At 37.6% G+C, this 17,088-nt stretch overlaps 1 protein-coding gene across 5 annotated transcripts; it reads right to left on the reverse strand.

Moving 5' to 3' along the window:
* Positions 1-264: 264 nt before the first annotated feature.
* Positions 265-12,767, reverse strand: LOC102081721 (C-type lectin domain family 4 member E). 5 transcript variants are annotated; one of them, XM_025903680.1, is made up of 11 exons: positions 10,839-12,279; positions 9,490-9,605; positions 9,308-9,409; positions 8,842-8,976; positions 7,022-7,164; positions 5,579-5,682; positions 5,312-5,448; positions 4,752-4,894; positions 3,988-4,091; positions 3,495-3,556; positions 265-1,013 (listed from the first exon to the last, which is right to left on the reverse strand). In XM_025903680.1, exons 1-11 carry the CDS (start codon positions 10,916-10,918, stop codon positions 970-972), a joined length of 1,170 nt encoding a protein of 389 aa, XP_025759465.1. In that variant the 5' UTR covers positions 10,919-12,279; the 3' UTR covers positions 265-969. The 5 variants fall into 5 exon arrangements, 4 of the variants coding, with proteins under 4 accessions (XP_025759465.1, XP_025759466.1, XP_019208888.1 ...); XM_025903681.1 differs by lacking the exons at positions 265-1,013; positions 10,839-12,279 and adding an exon at positions 12,286-12,750 and having other exon boundaries at positions 1,881-3,556; XM_019353343.2 differs by lacking the exons at positions 265-1,013; positions 10,839-12,279 and adding an exon at positions 12,286-12,745 and having other exon boundaries at positions 1,881-3,556; positions 9,520-9,605.
* Between the last annotated feature and the right edge of the window lie 4,321 nt (positions 12,768-17,088).

Raw genomic sequence — 17,088 nt, forward strand, 5'->3', positions numbered from 1 at the left:
GGGACTAATAAAGTTATCTTATCTTATCTTATCTTATCTTATCTTATCTTATCTTATCTTATCTTATCTTAAGTAAGCCTTTGCCTTTTCAATTGCTTTGTTTGCTTGCATTTTCTTTTGTTCCTCTTCAACTGCGCTCAGGAGCTCATCATATTTTCTTTGCCTCTTCATTTCCCCTTCATTTCAGAAATTGAGAGATGCTCACTAATCCTCCTGTGAATGCTTGGGTACTCATTTTGCGTCTCTATACAATAATAAAAATAATGACAATAAAACATAATTTTATTTGCATAGCAGTTTTTAAAACACCGTTACAAAGAGCTTCACAGATAGAATATGAGATTCATCACATTGGTATAATGATTACACATCAGTGTAAAACCCCTCCCTACAAATATTGCAGTTAATTTTCTTTTACACTTCTAAGCAATAGAATAAACACTGTATAGACAAAATGTAATGCCAATTATGTAATTCATATGTATTTATTTTTAGGTTATCACAAGGTTCATTAAACATTCTCGCAATTATGGTTTATGATTCAGGCTTTAAATTGTTAAATGCTTTTCCTCTTAGTGTCTTGTGCACCATTTGAGATACTAACATGAGACTGAGTGAGGATCAGGGGTGGCAAAAGTACAGACATTCTGTAGTCAACTAAAGGTACAAACACTTACATAAAAAAAGGTCCAGTAAAAGTTGAAGTACAGTACTTCGACCCAGTACTTTTTCAGTAAAACTTTTTCAGTAAAAACTGAAGTCAGTTTTACTGTAAAACTGAAAAAGTACTGGGTCTGAAATGTACTCCAGTAAGAAAATTAAAATGAGATCCTTGAAGAAAAGTTCTACCATCTATTTTTATACACAGGCTAGTACATGACATTGAAATATTATTCAAATCTAATTCTAATGAATGTACTCATCTTTAATCTTGTAGGACACAACCAGTGAAAGAGAATTTATAAATAACTAATTTCTGTTCCCGACATTGTAGATGGACTTTGCCTCCACACCTAAAAAGTAAAATGAGTACAATCAGGGATTGAAGTGAGATCAGACGTGTAGGAAAAATAATCACAACTCACAATAATTTATGTTGTGAGCTCCAATAGATTTTCTTAATGCATAGGCTGTGATCAGCTGACCTGCTGCTCTTTGTGGAATTACAAAAATCAATTCAACAAGGTGTCAGCAGTTTAATGATGAGCTATATTGGCTGATTACCTTTTCCAACAGTATACTCCATGTTTTTTTTATACTAGACAGTATAAAGTTGATATAGACGTGGAATAAAGTGAATTAATCTAAGCATCATCTTCAATACATACAGTCCCGATCAAAAGTTTAAGATCACTTGAAAAATGGCAAAAAAAAATCATATTTTGCATGGTTGGATCTTAACAAGGTTCTGAGTAGAGCTTCAACATGCAACAAGAAGAAATGGGAGTGAGACAAAACATTTTTTGAGCATGCAATTTATTAAAAAACAACTGAAACTGGCTGTTTTACAGCTGACCAAAAGTTTAGGACCACATGCCTTTAAAAGGCCAAATCTGTGCAAAAATGTAAATTCATTGTCATTTTCAGGTAGTTACACTTTCATGATGTTCTGATAGCAAAGGCAAAAAAAAGCTTTCCCTTTTTGAATGTGGTCGGGTTGTTGAAGTGCATAAGCCGGGTCTCATGCTGCTGAGGTGGAACACAGGAAGAAAGTCATTTGGAATTTCTTTAAAGATTGAGGGTTATGAAAGAAAACAGTCAAGTTAAAGACCCCCCAAAATTTCACCAGCACTGAGCCGGAAGATTAAGTTAGCTGTCTTTCAAGACACTGGTGTCATGATCCTGGGTCACTGATCCAGCGTTTTGAGTTTTTTCTTGTGTTTTGATGTCATTTTGTATTATGATTTAAGTCCATTTTATTAGTCTTGAGTTTATTCTGTAGTGCCCAGCTTTTTTTTTTGGGCTTTTGATTATTATTATCAATTACTATTATTAGATTACTAGATTCCCTCTTGTGTCTTTGCCCTTTAATGTATCTCTGTGTCTCTGTGTTTATATAGTTCTTGTGTTTTGTTTCCCTCCTCGTGTTTCATTCTGTTCCCCCCTGCTTGTCATGTTTATCCATGTTTCCCCAGTCTATCACATCTCTCTTGTTTCCTCTCTCTCTCTCCCTTGTTCTCCTTCGTGTTCCCTCTGTCTCTCTCGTCTGCCTTTCCTCCACTCCTGTACCATGTTCCTCCGTTTCCTGTTTTATTGTGAAGGTCTTGTGTTTCCATGTTTGGTGTGTCTAGTTTTGCTACCCTTGTGGCGTCATGTTAATTCATGTCAGCTGTGTTCCCTGTGTGTTCTCACTTCCCACGTTATCCCTCTGTGTATTTATGTCAGTGTCTCCCTCATACCCGGCTGTGTCTCCTGTTGATAGTTCCGTTCCTAGCTTTTCCAGTTTAGTTTTTGTATTAACTCGTGCCAGCAATAAAGCTGAGTTTTTGTGTTCAAATCCTGTCTGTGAGTCTGCGTTTGGGTCCTATCCTGACTGCCACCTGCAACTGCAGCCCCATAACCATCAGACAGCATCTGAGATTGGACTGTTTGGACTTTAACCTTGATCGTCCTGATGGTTTCCAATGTAGCAGACCCCACCTGAGATGTTTTCTACGTACCGCAGGGGAGGGGGTGCTTTTCCTTCAGTGGCCACTGGCTATGTCCAGGTGTTGCAGAGAGCATCCCTCATGACTGAGGGCCCTCATCTTTGTGGTAACGACTGGGTTTTTCAACATGACAATGCTACAGTACGCAATGCTTGCAGGACAAGGGACTTTTTCCAGGAGAATAACATCACTGTTTTGAACCATCCTGCGTGTTTCCCTGATCTAAATCCAATTGAGAACCTTTGGGGAAGGATGGCAAGGGAAGTTTATAAAAAAGGACAACGGTTCCAGACAGTAAATGCCCTTTGTGCGACCATCTTCACCACTTGGAGAAGTGTTCCCACTCACCTCATGGAAATGCTTGTATCAAGCATTCTGCAATGAATTTTTGAAGTGATCAACAATAACGGTGGAGCTACTCATTACTGAGTTCATGTTTGGAACTTTGATTTCTGTTTTGTGGGGTTTACAGATTTCTTTTTTTTGGGAGATGTGGTCCTAAACTTTAGATCAGCTGTAAAACAGCTTTGTTTTCAATAAATTGCATGCTCAAAATGTTTTGTCTCATTGTCCATTTTCATGTAACATTTGACTAACACAAAGTTAGTATACTTTGTTAACAAAGACAAAAATCAAAACTTTAAAACACTGCAATAAAAACCAAACAGAAACCCAAAATTTAAACACATAATGAGCTATGCAGGTGTTTGATAATTTCTCTCGGAAAGTCTCCACTGAAGTAACAAGTAGAAAATCTTCAAGAAATGATACAGTAGTCTGGTGCTTTTTCACAGATCCATTTAAGAGAAGTTGAGCATGAAAGGTCATTCATGCTCATGTCCTCACCACTGTAGACATGAGCACAGTCTTCTTCTCCACCATTATCAGGTTGAGTCGATCCCCAGTACCTAGTAAGTCCATAACCATAATATTAGCTTGTTTTTATTATTGAGACAAAAATCAGATGTTTGGTGTGTAGTGACGGGGCTATATTAAGATAACAAAGTTTTATATGGAGATGATAACAAGAAGTCATAGTTGATATAGCAACTTCTAACCTATGTTGTCTAAACAAGTCATTAGTGTACATCTTTAAGCTTTTGACCTTGCAGTTTGGCTCAACTCACTGAAATGTAAGTTCACCAGTGTGTTTTATATACTAACAATCAAAAGTTTAATGCTTTTTCTTTATTTTCATGACTATTTTACATTGTAGATTCTCACTGAAGGCATCAAAACTATGAATGCCCAGGCTTTTGACCAGTAGTGTGTATATGTTTAACACATTTCTTTTGAAAACTTAATGAAAGTAACAAACTGAACCAAAGTGAAGACTTACGACAGAGTCAGTGGAGTTCCATCCACCCATTTCCATGTTCCCTCCTGTTTTTCATCAGTCAAACCAAGCCAAACTCTTCTTGTGCTGATTGTAGAGAGGAAGGTCTTTTTCATATGAAGTAAAAGCAATTTATATTAGTTTTGAACCACAATTTTAGTCAATGCATTTGTTGCTGTAACTCATTCAAAACTTTTAATACATTTGTCACGTTTTTTCATTAACATGTAGTAAGTCATTGCCACCAAAATCTTTTGACACTGTCTACAAAAGACTGGTTAAAGTGGTATTATGTTCTGTCAGTGGACTCTTAAAGGTCCATTGACTGCATTCCCTGCATTCTTCAGTATCCTCCTATATTCTTTCCTTTTTCTTTAAACACCACCATACTTTCTTATTTCTCCACTGACAGGTTATTTCCCCCTTAATGTTTTGTCTGTGTATATTTCTCTGATTCATTCTGGTACAATAAATTTGATTTGAAATCCTCATATTCATCTTTTTTTTATTTCATCCTAATTGTGGTAACACTTTTTAAATTGAGGGTTCCATTAAGTCATTTACACAATCACAGAAAACTATGTGGTCATATGAGTTGTTTCCCACAGAACAACTTAGGGTTTTATGTTTATGATCTGATATGATATATGTGTTGAATCGTTGTCATGTATTTTAAAAGAGGGCGACATTATTTACATAAAATAAGGAGCTTGAATTTCAGTATTAATTTACAAACACAATAACGGACACACACATAAACACAGTACCTGTTCTTCAGGGCTGCCAATAACCACCAGATCTGCTCCTCTGTCTCTGCAGTCCTTTCTGGCTGCATCCCAGGAACCAGAGCTTTGAGACCGGACATAGCAGCTACAGTTGAACTTACTCCATCCTTCAGAACATGTATTTTCTACAAGAAATTACAAACAATATATTTAAGCTAGCTATAAACTGGACTGCTCCAATGGCTTGATCATAAAGATCTGTGCAAAATCTATTCTCTTGAGACTCAATAATTATAATAATCATTCTTCTAATAATTCTTATTAGAACTATTTTTTTTTTTATCACAGGAAATAAAGCAATGGTAATTAAATAAAAATACAATTCAAAAATTCAAGAAACACAAAAATCAACACTTTAAACACTAGAATAGAATACTGGCAGCTGCCAGTGTTACTCCTTAGCCTCCCAGTAGATGCACGTATGGTATACATGCATCTACACGTATAAGTATAACAGAATAAAACAGACTAAACTTAAAATAGAATGATAGGAAAAAAAACTGCAAAAAATGTAATAATAGATCATTGTCAGTAAACTGTACTGCAGTTTAGTGTTTTTTCACAGATCCAATGAAAAGAAGCTGAACATCGATAATCCATCCAAGAATTTTTGCCGTGATTCATGACAAAAGCACAGTCCTCATCGCCACCATCATCAGGTTGACTCCATGCCCAGTGCCTAGCAGGTCAGTCACAACAACATTATCTTATTACTTCATTCATGTCAATTCTGCATGCATCTGTGGATTCAACAAATTTGATTTGGAAATGTAATTAGAGTAACAAACTGAATCAAAGTGAAGACTTACATCAGAGTTGGTGGAGTACCATCTACCCATTTCCATGTTCCCTCCTGTTCTTTGTCATTCAAACCGATCCAAGTTTGTTCATTGATGATTGTATGGAGGAAAGTCTGTTTAACATGAGGATAAAATGTTTTATTTTAGTTTTGAACCAGTTTTATTCTGTGATATACAATCTGGATGGGTAAATAATGCCGCATTGTGGGAAGTGAAGACTAGAAATTGTTCATGGTTAAAGCGAAGGTAAGCACTACATTGCTAACTTAAACGAATTACCACACGCAAATCTTATCTTTTTAATTATCTGGTTATTTACACTGTAGGACCAGAAAAGGTATTAAATTGTCACATTAATGTTGCATCACACAGTAACCAAGTTGTTTCTAGTTTCAGTTAAATCATTCCTGTATTGTTTTCCCCTCCAGGCAGGGGTGTCCCAGTAGTTCTGACGCCACACAAAAACTGGACTGAGTACCACCCTAATATTAGTGAGGTTGTATTGCAGTGCTGCATTTGTATGCAACACAACACAACAATAGAGGATGTCAAGGTGATAGTATACCAGGTGCTTGGTCTATTGCTTTTTGCCAGACTCTGAGACCACGGTGTTGGTATTTGTACAGTCGTTTCCATCGTTGCCAAGTTTCAAAAATGGCTGTTTTGATTACTGCAAAAGAGTCACTGTCATGACTTATTAAGTGACACCACTGACTTGCTAATCCGTGGCACAAAAGTTGTCTGACATCATTTACCATGCAAAACAATGCTTCAAATCCCTGGACTTTCTGCTGCTCCTGCATTTTGGCTACAGACTCCCATCCGCCTGGTAGTAACTGCTCTCGTGCAAAGTAACAGTGGAAGAACCTTTGTATGCTGCATCCCTGCATTCTTTAGCATTTTATAATATTCTGTTTTTCCTATCTTTGCTAAACCACCACATTTCATTATTCTTTCTTTAAATAAGGACCCATATAACCCATAAAATTTATGTCTACGCAGATTCCTCTTATACACTTTAGTTCTATAAATATGTCTTAAAATTCACATATTCATCAAAGTTTTTGAAGAATAAAACTATTCAGCTAAGACAAATTCCATATAGAATCACTGAAAAATGTCAAGCACAATAAATATGATTTGAAATGCTCAGATTCAGAATGATTTTTTTTAAACTTGATCCAGAATTTGGTAACACTAAGAAAACATTTTTTTTTGAAGTGTAAAACTATTCAGCAAAGAAAAAAAAATGCTTCATTGAAGTCTATATAGAACCACAGAAAATGTCTGTTAGTTGTTTTCTACACTGAGACAGAATTAGTTATTTCAGGTTTTTCTGTTTAGATATGTGTTGATTAAACGCTCAAACGCTCATAAGAAACACTTTTAGGAAGAAAAAAATTAAGAATTTGAACTATTGTGTTTATTTACAAACACAATAACACACTGTACCTTTTCTTCAGGGCTGTCAATGACTATCAGATCGGCTTCTTCGTCTGTGCAGTACTTTCTGGCTGCATCCCACGAATCAGAGCTTTCCGATTGGAGATAGCATCTATGATTGAACTTGTTCCATCTTACAGGACATGTTTTGTCTGGAGGAAATTAAAAACAGCATGTCAGGAAAAGATCCTTTAAGAACTCTATAACGATGCTCATTCAATCTCTATTTAATTTCAATCCTCCAAAGTCTTGATCACAAAGATCTTTGACTGTCTATTCACTTACTGACTGTTATATTTGTCTGTTTGTATTTAACATGGTGGCAGTTTTAATACCTAATTTATTTTATATTAACAGAGAACAGTTCCACTCTCACAAGTTATTCTAAAAACAAAGTGTGTGGGACACATTTCCTGCTGAGGATTCAAAAGATGACATGAACTTGTTTTGTTTACCAAAAAAAGTGATGTGCTGTGACCTATTTTCTCCCACTAAAATGTTATGGTCTTGGTGGCTGGAGTGACCACGTCGCTGCATGATTTAACCTGCCCTGAGCAGCATGGTGGTGTCTTGCACTTTTTCCTCAGGGCAAGAAGGTCCTGAGCTCAAATCCAGACATCTGCCCAAGACCTGTGTGAAGTTTGCATGTTCTCCCTGAGCCTGCAGGGGTTCTTTCTGGGTAATCCAGTTTCCTCCCACAGCCCAAAAAGAAAAGTCCAAGAAATCTCCAGTAATGGTATCTAAGTTAATTTCATAGAACGTTTGTGCTGATGTCAAAATTGTCAGTATAGAAATCTATTGTAATATGTCAATCTTTTTCTGTCATTGGGAAATTATATGTATATTTAAAATATATATAATGTTTATAATTAATAATAATAATAACAATTTATTATATTTAATAATTACAAATTTTATAGAGTTCAAATAAAGAAAGTGCTAATTTCACTCAAACTTTATTGCTTTAAAGTTTTGAGTTTTCAACTGAAAACGTCTAATAACTGGGTAAAACTGATGGAAGGTGAAACATGTAGTTCAAAAGAGATATGATAGTGAATAGATGCATCCCTACTAAAACACAAATCATCACCAAATAGAAGAGCAACTGAATAGTTAACAGTTTTAAAGATATAGAGTTAAAAAGGAGAAAATACAGGAGTAAGAAGACTGGCAGCTAACACAAACACTTCAGCTTTCTTTTATGCTCTCTCAATGGTCATTACAAGTTGCATATTAATGACCATGAACCTGACCTGAAGGCCCATTTTTAATCAGTGGCACTAGTTTAGGTCATTATTGAAATGTATATATACATAAAGCTGGGGAAATGTGCAGTCAGCTGAGACTGAAGAAGAAGTCACTTGGATCAGTGACAAAAAGATTCTCCCACTAAAAACGCTACATCCAGATGAACAGAATGAACTTTCTGGGGATTAATGCTCGTTGTATTTGTTAAATGTTGTTTTGCTACAATGAAAGTTTGTACATGAAAACTTGATTAAAAATTAACAAAATTCATTAACAAACATTAAGTTCGATTTTGGATTCATAAAGTTTTGATATTACTAAATAATGACGGTACAGTCATTTTGTTCAGTCATAATTTCCTTATAAATGTGAATTTGTAATGAGTATAAGATGCACTGATGCTATTAAGCTATATGTTGAAAAGCATAGAAGCAAAGGTATTGACAGTTGTTCATAAATACATATTAATAATGATTCCCAATAGTAATTTATGTTATGCAGGAAAAACTTTGCTAGGAAACTGAATCACCGAATTCCCGACTAAAGCCTTTTACAAAGACAAAAACTTTCATACAACTCACTCTGACTGGACAAACATAGCAGCGTTTTCAGCTCTTTGGTCTTTTCAGTCAGCAGGTCTCTCTCCTCAGTCATTGAAGAAAGTTGTTTCTTTATTTCTGCCAGATGATCAGCTGAATCATGTAAGCAGTTATGATTTGAAATAAAGATAAATATTTATATATTTGAAACTCAAAAGACCTCATGCATTCATCCTGAGACTGTTTCAGGTTTATTTTAGAGTTAAACAAAAAGTTTGCCTTTAAAACATGTTAAATATGTTTGAAAGTTTTATACTGGCATGTGAATAAAGAACCATTATTACTGTGATCTTGTCATCTTAAAATTATTTACAAATTTTGAACTTGTGAGACTTCCTTGATTTGAATGTTACCATGTTTGTTAAATTTCAGTAGAATTTCATTAGAAAACTATTTATTATTTTGGGACTGAAAATTAGAAGAAATATTGATGAACAATACAACTCACAGTAAATACTAAAAGTGATCAGTCTAGCCAGCAGGAAAGCACCCAACAGGCAAAGAGAGAGAATACCAACTAAACAGAAACTCCTCTTAGAGCTCCTTCGACCTGAAAAGAGAAAAGGGGGGAAAACCAGGAATCTGAAAATCCCCCAAAATATACAAGAGTACTAAGAGATATCAACAAACCTCTTCCTGTTTCTGTCACTTCTTTCTTACCTGTGTGATTTGTTGAAGATGTTGGGTTATCAGGTTTCAAATATATTTCCTCCATTGCATGCAGATATGAATTATCTCTGAGAGCTCTGCAGCAGAGGACATGTGAAAAGTCAAAGGATCACTGGTTTCAGTGGAAGTTACATATTCCACATGCAGTTATGTCACCACTGAAACTGGACATATTCTCAAGCTGTGTATATATTGTGATCACGTCATATCTGATCAAAGCAAACAGATGTCCAACTTTTTTTTTTTTTTTTACAGTTAAGTCAAGAACTGTAAACTTTGGCGTTCCCTTCCCTTTAGACTAAACATGTCTCATATTTAGTCCAAATTTTATTATATTCGTATTTAACCTTCTAGGACCTGGCGTCCACATATGTGGACATCACATTTTGGGTTATTTAGACCAAAATACTCAATTTTGCTCTACAAGGTCCTGATATCCACTTACGAGGACATTATACTGCTAGTCTTCTATCAAAATTTTAAACGAATATTCTCATATGTGGCTCTTATTTTTCTTAAAAACCCAAATAATGTAAAAATAAAAAATCTGGTAATTCTTTGTTTTTACATTCATCGAGCCCCAATTTGCCCAAATATCAAAGAGAAATCAAAAATGCATGCCGTGGAAGAGTTCGGGTCTTAGGATTTTTTTATGTTTCTTGACTTTGACAGATGGTTTCTCCAGTGCCTGTCTTTGAGTTTTGCTTCCTATCTGCTCTCTCCTTGTGACTGTCCTTGGTTTTATTTGTTTTTTTGTATTGAGTTTAAGACTTTGATCATCCACAATACAGACTCTCCTTTCATTCAGTAGGATAACTGCAGTGATATATATCTGGGTCATCCACTCCACAGTCAGCTCACTGTGACAACCAGCTCTGAAGGAACAATCAGTTCCAAAGTCTAACTGAATGTTCAAGCTGATTGGCAGGGAGATTGACAGATACCAGAAATGTTTACATAACATGCAGGGATGAACTAATTTATGGATTAATAAAGTATGCTGATTCTGATTCTGATAAAAGCTGTATGCCAGACACTAGAAGTATACGTATACTTTTGTTAGACATATTAATGTAATACTGGATCCCTTTCCAAAATAAATATTAATAATAATAAAGTTTCTTTTTTTTTTTTTGCCTTGTCTGCTTAATTGGCTTCTCAATATGATGGAATAAACATAAATACAGAAAATTCTCAGGAGTTTATTTTCAACTGTTTTACTCTCAGTTATTTACCTTTGTCATTGTTAAAGATTTGTCAGCCCTGTGTAATGGACATTTTTAAGACTGTTACTTCTGTGTCAAGCTAACCTTAGTGAGTGAAATGCTCCATATCGTCTTATTCTGGCTCCATGTAATCCTTCAGCTACACAAAACCTTTTATTACACATTGTTCTGACTGTATTCTAGTTCCTGTTTGTCCTCTTTCCTCTAGAGATTTGTTGTAAATGCAACTTTTTAGAAGCACTATTATATTGATATCTGTGGCAATATTAGTCTTGCATCTGTTAATAAGATGGGCACTCAATGATTTCTGAGCAAGTATGAATGATAGGATATAGTCACAGTTTCTGCAGCAAGGTGACAGACATGTCTGGAATGGGACACAAAAAAAATCGGCCCTGGTATTTCTCGTCCAGTACAATCAGTCCTTTGCTCTGTGCTCTCTCCCTATATGTTTCAAATTGTTTGATTATTGATACTGAAGTTTCTTTTTTATCAGGTTGGTACAGTTATTGTTCAGTTAGGACATCTTAGTTTCACTCCAGCGCAGCATGTGATACTTAAAAGTTACACTTTCACTATTAGAAGCTGCTCATGATTAAAATAGCCGTTCGTTTACTTGAATTGCTCCGTTCTTAAATATGTCTCTTTATCTATTTTCCTACCACATCGATTCTATTTTCCTCTGTCTGTTCCTCACTCTGTTGTTAAAAATGTGATTCCTCCTCCTGCACTTTTTCTCAGCTAATGCTAATAACAGAAGCTTGCTGTCACTGCGAGGGCTTACTAGTTCGCTGACATTACTGTACTGTAAAAATGAAGCAACAGTGCAGCTGCTAACATGTTGCTTCATTTTTACACATTTTACATCTATTTTAAGTTTCTTTTAAGATAAGATAACCTTTATCTCTCTCACAGATTTTCTAAGAGAAAACTAAAACTAGATGTGAAAAAACATTTTAGTTACAAATTATTTTGTGACCTTGGAAAGAAAAGAAAAGAAATTTTTTTTAGAAGTTATCGTTAGTTTTTAGTATCTGTTAGTTTGGTAAAATACCTTCCTGATGAAGCATAGAGGGATGTGTTTGAGATTTTTGATATCTACTAGACTGAATCAACTATTTGCAAAAAATATGTACCTATGTTACAATTACAGTTACAACTAGAGTACAAATCAGAAACTCTAGAATGTTGTTGTACTCGCATATATTTACAATCCACAATGGATTGAATAAATGGGGTGTTTGCCCATTTTTTAAGTATGAGATCACTTAGCAGTTTGTTTTAAAGGTGTAAACACATGTAACATGTTTTGTTTTGGGGTTTTTTGTATGTAAGATGTAAAAGGAAGTGCATGTCAAACAGACTGCAGTAACTTATGGACCTTTCAAGTGTGCATAACTTGCGCTCAAAAGAAGGCACGAATTCAATGATAATTTTATATAGAAGGCCCTCCGGATGTTTTTTTAATTAGTTTTTCAGCACTGAAAAAATACAAGGGCTCAAAAAGGCTGAAATAAAAACCTCCACATACCCCGTCTTCTGCCGTTTCGCTCAGATACTTCTGTGGTGGTTGAAGAGAGCAGACGAATGAAGAGGCTGGAGATGAGCAGCAGATGTGAAGCAGAGACCGCCCACTTTCAACACCGGAAGATCGGGCTGAGGGAGGGCAGCAGCTGAGGAGGTTCAGAGACGCTGAGGGTCCCCAAGAGCCAAGTCCCATATTATGGGTGCGCATGGTCTGGGGCTTGCTGAGACCCCCACCCCTTATTTTCTTCTATAAAAGAAATTATCGATCACTGCCGATCTCTCACCAACTCTGCTGGGTCGATCTTACTGCTCACTATCTTCTGTCACAATAAGCTGGGTGTAACAGGCAGAGTGAGGACCCAGAGTGCAGGACTCTGAGACAAAACTGAATTAAGAGCACAGCTTTATTTCTCTAATTACAAAACACAAAGGCTTAACTCCTGTGTGGTGTTCAGTTTGACCCAGATACACAGAGACAGCAGAAACATGTCCATGCACACACACACACACACACACACACACACACACACACACACACACACACACACACACACACACACACACACACACACAATGTTACACTGTTTTCATATAAGCACAGAGGAGCTTTTTGCTCTCACTTTCCCACACTCTTTACCCTCCATCGTGTGCTCAGGACAAGTTAGAAATTAATTTATTCTGATTCTGAAGATTCACTTTGAATTCCCCAGTGAGAGAGTTCCCCTGCTCAGCTACTAATATAATTCGGATGATAGCAGTGCCCACAGAATTTGCAGTGAGCCATGTTTAAAATATCAAGTCATCCTTTCTGCTGCTGATCCGACTCAATTCCGAGATTTATTCGGGATATAACCAATCCTGAGGGGTGTAATGGAAAATTTGTGTTTTTACCTCATTTAACCTTGGTGTGAAGTATGCAATACTGCCACTAATGGTTCTTTTACAGCAGCACTCACTAGTGCATCATTGTAAATGCAAAATGTGGTTTTATGACATCTGTAAATCACTGCATTCTGTTTTAATTAGATTTTGGTTTAAATGGGATATGGATTTATATTTGTGTGAGGCAGGAGTAGTTGAGAATTGCCTTTTAGATGCTGACTGACTGTGTCCACCCATCTCCTCGCCCCTCTGGTGCTTGGTGCTAGCCTCATTACATGTTGCACAGCTCAAAGACTGCAGACTTGCACATCATTTTGCCATTTTTTTTTGCCAATTTTGACTGAAGTTTAGCACAACAGTCCCTTCTAGTAGAAGTGCTTGTGGTTACTGTTTAAGAGGTGCCAGATTATACATACAACAAACAAACATGAGCTTTAAAGTTTTTCAGTTTCAAAGCAAAGCAGCGGTTCACCAAAATTATTTAAAAGTATACTCTCTTATACTCTGTTGTGTTCTATCTTAAAGGAACTTTTTATGGATTTCACTCGTTGTATTTCTCCATGTTCCTTCATCGCTTGTCTTCATGTTCCGTGTTCCCCGTCTCAGGTTGTAATGTTTCAGGTTTCAGGTTTCTGGTCCCAGGCTTTTGTTCTTTTATATCATTTTTAGTTTCTCCCAGTGTATGTTTTGTTTCAGTTTTGCCGCTGCCATGTTCAGCTTTTGTTTGTGTTTAGTTTTCCTCACTGTAAATAAAGCTCACTCGCAATAAGTCCTTCGAGCGGGCGGAGGGAGGTTTGGAGTCTTCTCACACCCCCGTTCTCTGCGGCCTGCTGGAGCGGGGGGGCTAGGAGGAGGAGTTGGCCATCCGACTGGGGTCTGGAATGTGGGGCCTCCCTGCTGCGGTGTCAGGGCGGTCTGCTTCCCCCCACCGCAGGGAAAAGGGTAACACCACCTGGGTCTGGGTGCAGTTTCCCCCTCCAGGGGCAAGGGTACCTAGACCCAGTTCTTAGAGTACGCTTGGGCAGTGTGATTGTGTGTACAGTGTCTCTCTGTGTCTGTCTCCACTGTGTATCTGTGTGTGCCTGTATGTCTGTGTCTATATGTCAGGTTGGGTATCAGACGCCACCTCTCTGGGGACATCTCAGGCCCTCCAAGGTATGGAGGCCTATCTCCCCGAACCACTTCCCCTGCCAGTGGCAGACGCCCTCAGACATCGGTGCGTTGGTGGTTCTTTGTGTCCGGGGATGGGCGTCCAGGTACACACCGGCTCACTCCTTGGTGGCTGCTTATCAGGGCCTGGAGCCTGGGGCTCGGTCACTCTGGCACAGCTGGCTGCCGGCGGAGCTCACGGACACGTCACTGCCACCCCCCTGGCTTCTGCTCCGCGGCTGCTGGGGCTCTCCTCAGCTCTTTCTGGGATAGTGGCGCGGCTGCCCCTCTGTTGGTCTTCCTTGGTCTCTTGTGTTCTGAGGGCCTCTGGATGTCTGGAGTTTTGATCTCCTCCATACCTGCTTCATGCCCTGGAGGACGGGGCTCCCCACACCCTCTAGCAGATCATTACATGAAGGAACCTTTTAAAAACAAGCGCGTTCATGCTCACAGGTGTACACACGGGTCTGAGCGACCCAGGGACCTTGAGCAGTTATGGACTAATATTATAATATATGTATTTTGTATTGCTGTCCCTCGTTCTTCCTGCTTGTAGATATGTGTACGTAGGTGTGTGTGTGTGGGTGTGGCCCTGGCAGGTGATTGGCCACACCTGAAGACCGTGACACACCTGCAGCTGATCAGGCCTCGTCGGAGGAGCTACTTGAGAGTGTGGCGGAGCTCTCTCCGACGCTGAATCATTGCGTGGCTTCACGTTAGTTTCTCAACCAGTTCCTAGTTTGAGCCTGCTGCATTATTGTGTGCCTGATGGCTGCCTCTCTCTTATGTCCCCAGGAGTTGTTGCGGGGAGACGAGAGGACAGCGAGCACGGGGTGCTCATCACGGAGAAGCGGAGACAGGCGCACCAGCACTGGGAAGAGGACACGTCACGGGAGTCGGGAGAGCACGGGATTTATTGTCATGTCTTTCCATCACTGTAAATAAACGCACTGCTTGTACATAGAGCACCGCGACTGGGTCCTCCATTCCCCATATCCCCACGGTCTGCTTGCCAGACCGTGACAGATACAATCAGTGCTTTGTCAGTGTTTATTCAGCATTCAAGGACAGCAATATTTGCATAGTATTTTTACCGACATATAGTGCACATATGTTTTGGGCAAAAACATTTTTGAATATTAAAATATGAATATTTTTAACATACAGTTGGCAAATTAGCCAATGCCAATGCAAAACTTTATCTGCCTATTAAAAAAAGAAGATAATCTTATCACAAACTGGTGTTTGATTTTGAAACAGGAAAAAAGTGGGGAAACAAATGAAAAGACTAACATTTGAATGAAACCTGAAAGCAAGTAAATACTTTCTATGCCTAATTTTGATAATGTTTTCAGTATAAATTGTGCAAAAATAAACCTCTTGAACTTTTAATAAGAGTCTGTTACATGTTAGGAAGACAAGAAGTACAAAAACATTTGTAAACAGCAGCACTTGGAGTTGAAAAATATTTATGTTTTGAAAGTGAACATTTACTCAAGTACCTACTCTATGCTTCATTAAATATTATCAGTGACTTAGAATAGGTGGATCTGCCTGTTACAGTGACGGGTGGCAAAACGTGTTACAAAGTATATAAATATATATAAACATTTTTTTTTATTATTAGATATATATTTTTAATTTTAATTATACATATATATAAATATATATGTATAAATATATCATATAAAAATATTAGATTTCATTAAATAAAAAAAATGTGTTATTTAAAGCAGGATTTTGTTTTGCTTTCCAATTATGTACCACACTACATATATTTGCTTAGTTAATTATTTATTCCCAAATATTAGGATTTGTCCCCTATGGATCGGTTGAACAATTGACAATATAAACATCCCTTCCTTGCATTTTCCTTATTCATTCTCACACATACCTTCATTTGTAGAACTCACAGGTGACAATGATGACTGCTGCTCAGTCCACCTTTCCCTGACATTGCTCTCTGCTTCTGGTTGTATTTTAGCCTTCGTAAGGAAGAAATTCTCAATATTTTGAGATCTTTTCATTCTTCCTATTCTTCTGGTTGGCCCTGAAGTAATAAAGCAAAAACTTATGTCACAAACAACAACTTTCCTGATGTATGACCTTGACTAGAAGTCAGGGATGTCAAGTTCTGACCCTCATGGACCCCTATCCTGCACTTTTAGATGTTACACTATACCAACATGGCCAATTCAAACACCTAGGTGTGCACAAGTCTGTAAATGATTCTTTAAATCAGCTGTGTTGAAGTATGGAAACATCTGAAACTGGGAGGACAGGAGCCTTGAGAACCAGAACTGCACATCCCTGCATTGAACATGGCACAGCCATTTCATGGGTTGATTTACACTCTATTCATATCATGGAGCTGGCAGATAGGATAAGTAATGAGAGGAATTAGCTAGACCGCACAGTGTAGTGTAAGTGCTGCCTTATGGTAAACTTTGGTAATATTGATGTATAAAGAACAACACTGGCTGATGATGAAATACAGACAGGTGACATGGTGACACTGCCAGTATTAACCTGCAACCAAATCTGCAGCTCCATACAGCAATGTTACGACTTGGATTATATCTTATAACTCATAACTCTTATGCTAGCTCCCCCCAGTAGCCTACTGTCTGAAATATTCGGCGGTTGCAATAATTCCTTAAGTGTTATTTTTTCCTTGGTATTCTAATTTCACCAAAGTTTACTAAACTCAACAAACTTAATATTACTTACCGGGACATTTATTCTCTCCTCATTATCTTTCGCCCAAAAATTGTTT

Source organism: Oreochromis niloticus, linkage group LG16 (genome assembly GCF_001858045.2).
Source record: "Oreochromis niloticus isolate F11D_XX linkage group LG16, O_niloticus_UMD_NMBU, whole genome shotgun sequence".
Taxonomy (NCBI): Eukaryota; Metazoa; Chordata; class Actinopteri; order Cichliformes; family Cichlidae; genus Oreochromis; species Oreochromis niloticus.